This window comes from Austrofundulus limnaeus, unplaced genomic scaffold (assembly GCF_001266775.1).
Source record: "Austrofundulus limnaeus strain Quisiro unplaced genomic scaffold, Austrofundulus_limnaeus-1.0 Scaffold182, whole genome shotgun sequence".
Classification (NCBI taxonomy): Eukaryota; Metazoa; Chordata; class Actinopteri; order Cyprinodontiformes; family Rivulidae; genus Austrofundulus; species Austrofundulus limnaeus.
This window is the reverse complement of record NW_013952584.1, coordinates 905,594-909,638: the sequence shown is the minus strand read 5'-3', so window position 1 is coordinate 909,638 and position 4,045 is coordinate 905,594. Positions and strand designations below refer to the sequence as shown.

The 4,045-nt window shown below is 37.1% G+C and overlaps 1 protein-coding gene across 1 annotated transcript in view; it reads left to right on the top strand.

Moving 5' to 3' along the window:
• Window positions 1–4,045, top strand: part of nav3 (neuron navigator 3) — a gene marked incomplete at its 5' end in the record, with an annotated part of 211,473 nt that overhangs the window by 188,974 nt on the left and 18,454 nt on the right. The window contains 2 exon segments of the mRNA XM_014018077.1: window positions 2,664–2,860; window positions 2,946–3,064. Of these exon segments, the coding sequence (XP_013873531.1) occupies window positions 2,664–2,860; window positions 2,946–3,064 (316 nt within the window).

Sequence of the window (4,045 nt, the reverse complement as noted above, 5' to 3'; positions counted from 1 at the left end):
TCATATTTAAGGGAAGATAATACAAAACATGTCTATACGCCGATGATGTTCTGGTGACCTTATCTGACCCAGATGCCAGTCTACCTCACCTCATGTCCTGCCTCCACCAATTTGGACTTTATTCAGGTTATAAATTAAATATTGGAAAAACTCAGACTCTCTGCTTTAATTACTCACCCCAAGAGGATATAAGTAATCGGTTCAGATTTAACTAGAAAACAAAAATCATGAAATATTTAGGTGTTAATATTACCAAAAATTTAAACAAAATATACAAAGTAAATAATGGTTCTATGACTAATAAAATAAAAAATAACTTGGACAGATGGGCCCCACTAACGCTTGAGTTGTACAGTCGAATAGAAATCATAAAAATGATCATTTTACCTCAACTGCTGTACCTATTTCAATCATTATCAATAGAAATTCCTACCAAGCAGTTTAATGAGTGAAACCGGATTATCTCCAGGTTTAAATGGCGAAATAAGAAACCAAGGGTATGCTACAAAATGCTACAAATACCGAGGGACAAAGGAGGAATGTCTCTCCCATGTTTGGAAAATTATTACAAAGCAGCACAACTGCAATTTGACTTCACTGATGTGAAGAAGGGTATGAAGCAAAATGGAAAGATCTAGAATTAAGCCAAATCGACATCCCCTGCAAACCCTACTGGGGGATAAACATCTCAAGAACAAACATGCAGATGAATTGTGTGTCTCCACAAAAGTCCCTCTCAACATCTGGTTTAGAGAGTTTCGCAACCCACTCTTAGAGAGGAAAACTCACTTATTAAGATGGATTGAACATGATAGGGATTTTGTACCAGCACAACTTGATTCAAAATTCAAACAACTAACCAGGAAAGATATTACTTCATACTGTGTGATTTCTTCTGGTGCCTATCTGGAAAGTTTCCAACAATTACGAGAAAAATTTGACCTTGACAAACAAGATTTTTTCTGATACCTGCAGCTCAGGCACTACTTTAATAAGAACATTAAAACATTGGAAAAAGATGATCAATACCTCATTAATATCTTTATTGATGCTTATAAAGGTAAATCCTATAAGAAGAGGCTGTCCAGAATATATGGGTGCTTAGAAGCCAAAAAAAAATACATCAACAATATATTTTAAAAATTCATGGGAAAGGGAGGCAAAAATAACGCTGACGGAGGATGAGTGGCTAAACATATGCCAAATTACCACTACCACAAGCTCAGGACATTGGAGGGAATTTTCATGGAAGAATATTGTTAGATTTTTTATAACCCCCAAAAGAACATCCTCTCAGACCGGCAGGACCGAATCAGGGCACTGTTGGAGACAATGTAATAATGTGATGGCTGACCACTTCCACATTTTCTGGGGCTGCCCACTGATGTATTCCTACCAGTCAAAGGTTACCAAAGGGATAAGAAAAATTCTTGGATTTGAAATAAAGCATAACTTTAAAACTATATATCTGGGTAATTTACCAAGTGAACTCAACACTCAGGATAAGTACCTTTTGAAAATACTACTAGTAGCAAGTAAGAAATCAATAACAAGAAAGTMGCTTAGTGGGAGCCCACCGATGTTGAGGGACTGGTTAGCCATAGTAGAAGAAATATGTGAAATGGAAATGCTAACGTTTTCCCTAAGACTCCAGGAAAACAAAATCAAAAAACACTTGTTGAAATGGTTTACATATAGGAACTCGATAGTAGGCTGAGCATCGCAAATCATTATTAAGGATGAAATACGGGGCAGATTTGCATGACTTGGTAAATCTCCCACCTGTTTGACTCTTCATGGAACTTTACATCTARAGTAACCCGACTGTCAGAATTTGTCAGTTTCAGTTTTATCTTTWTGTGAAGTGTAGCTGTCTCCCTCCCTTGGTGACCTCACTGTTCTGAGTGCTGTTTAATGTCCTTGTTGTGACTATTTTTTAATGTATCATTATTTTTATTATCTTTTTATTTTTTTACTCTTCTTTTACTTATTTCTTTCTTCTTTCTCATTGCTGTTCTGTATAAAAAACATATCAAAAATAAAGTATTAAAAAAAGATGTATTGACTGAAAGGCTGTTTCTAAAGTGCAAAGTGAAAACATAACGCGCCAGGAGTTCAGCACACAGTGATTTACGGTTCTGCCAGAAAGTAACAAATGCTGTGCTAAGTATAAAGCTTGTCTTTGCTTAAATCAAAAAAATGAAAAATAAAACACAAAAATTGCCTTTTTCAATTTTGCAATTGTCATTTTTCAATATTTTCTAGTTTTTTTAATACAAAAAACTAAAAAAAAACCCACTAGATTATTCGTTTTATTTTAAAACTAAAGACTGAACCATACACATATTTGTCTGTTAGTGTTCAGCTGAGATAAATGAAAAAYGTTTTTCACAGTGAGGGCTGTAATGTCTTCCATAAAATTATCACGACAAAATGAAAATTAATAAGCTGTGATGCAGACTCTGAGTGTGGATCGTTTCGGTACAAAGTGATTAATAAAGGCTATTTTATGAGCCAGGCATTAATTTGATATTCTAATACAGTTGGATTCAATTGACCACGATTCTTTGGACTCTAATAAAAGGTCACATTTGTCACGGTATCATTGGGGAAACAAATTGCTTTGATGAGGTGATAATTTCCCTCCTCTGCATCTGTCGTAGGTGGGTGCTGTGCTCTAACCACACGGAGCCGATCAAAGGTTTCCTGGGTCGCTTCCTGCGCAGGAAGCTGATAGAGACGGAGATCAACAAGAATATGCGCAGCAACGACCTGATTAAGATCATCGACTGGATCCCCAAAACCTGGCAGCACCTCAACAGCTTCCTGGAGGCACACAGTTCCTCTGACGTCACTATAGGTCAGTGGTGCTCAGGTTAAATATTCTTTACTTCATTTTAGCTCCATGTGTTTGACTTATTTTATCATCTGTGCTCCGCCCACAGGCCCTCGTCTCTTCCTGTCCTGTCCCATGGATGGAGAAGGTTCTCGAGTCTGGTTCACAGACTTGTGGAACTACTCTCTGGTTCCCTACCTGCTGGAGGCTGTCAGGGAAGGTCTGCAGGTACTTCCTGCTGGTTTATTTATATAATTGGTTGATGTATCTTCACAAGTTTAAAGATGTTAGCAATAAGGGTGTCCTGATACTAGTTTTTCTGAGAAGGGGGTCTCTGCAGTCACTAAGTAGAAGTTTCTTTTTTTGTGGGAGGAGTTTGTCCAAGACAGGATTGGTCTGTTTGACTTTAATGGGTGTAATTTGTTAAATATGTGATTGGTTAAATTGAAGATTTTGGGTGGGGTTTGAAGAAGCCGGGGACAGCTGAGAGTAGCTTGGTTGAATGGGCCAAGAAGTACCTACAGGTTTTAAAATATAAATATTAATTTTAGTCATAACTCGAGAGAGGAAAGTGGTAGCTGCACAAAATTTTAAGTCAATCTATCACATTTACATGTTTGCAATAATTTTACAATTATTATTACTTCCTCTTTTAAATTGCCAACAATTTAAGTTAATCCGACCAATCACAATTTTGCCAAGTTATGTGCACACCCAGCCTTCGTCTGTTGTCCAAACTCCGCTAATCACGTTTAGGATAAACTCCACCTACATCAAGAAAGCTGCCAATCACGTTCAGGACAAACCCCYCCCAGATCAAGAACTCTGCCAATTACGTTTAGGACGAACTCTGCCCACATGAAGAAAAACTTTATTATTGTATTTAAACATCTGGTTTCCTCTGTAATATTATGAAGATTGTAGAAGCATCACTAAATATGTCCTGATGCATCTCAGTAATCCAGGTAAAAAAATCAAAAAGAAAAAATTGTATAGGTCTTCTGGACGGGTTCTTCTCTAATGAAACGTTTCGTCTCTCCTCCAAGAGACTTCTTCAGTCTGTGTGTTTCAGGCAAAATTCAGGCTTAAAAGCCTGAGAAGAACCCGTCCAGAAGACCTATACAATTTTTTCTTTTTGATTTAAAGTACATACGTAAATTCTCAGGTGGCTGATTTCATTTCCCTCCATCTTGATACGTAACTCTGCCT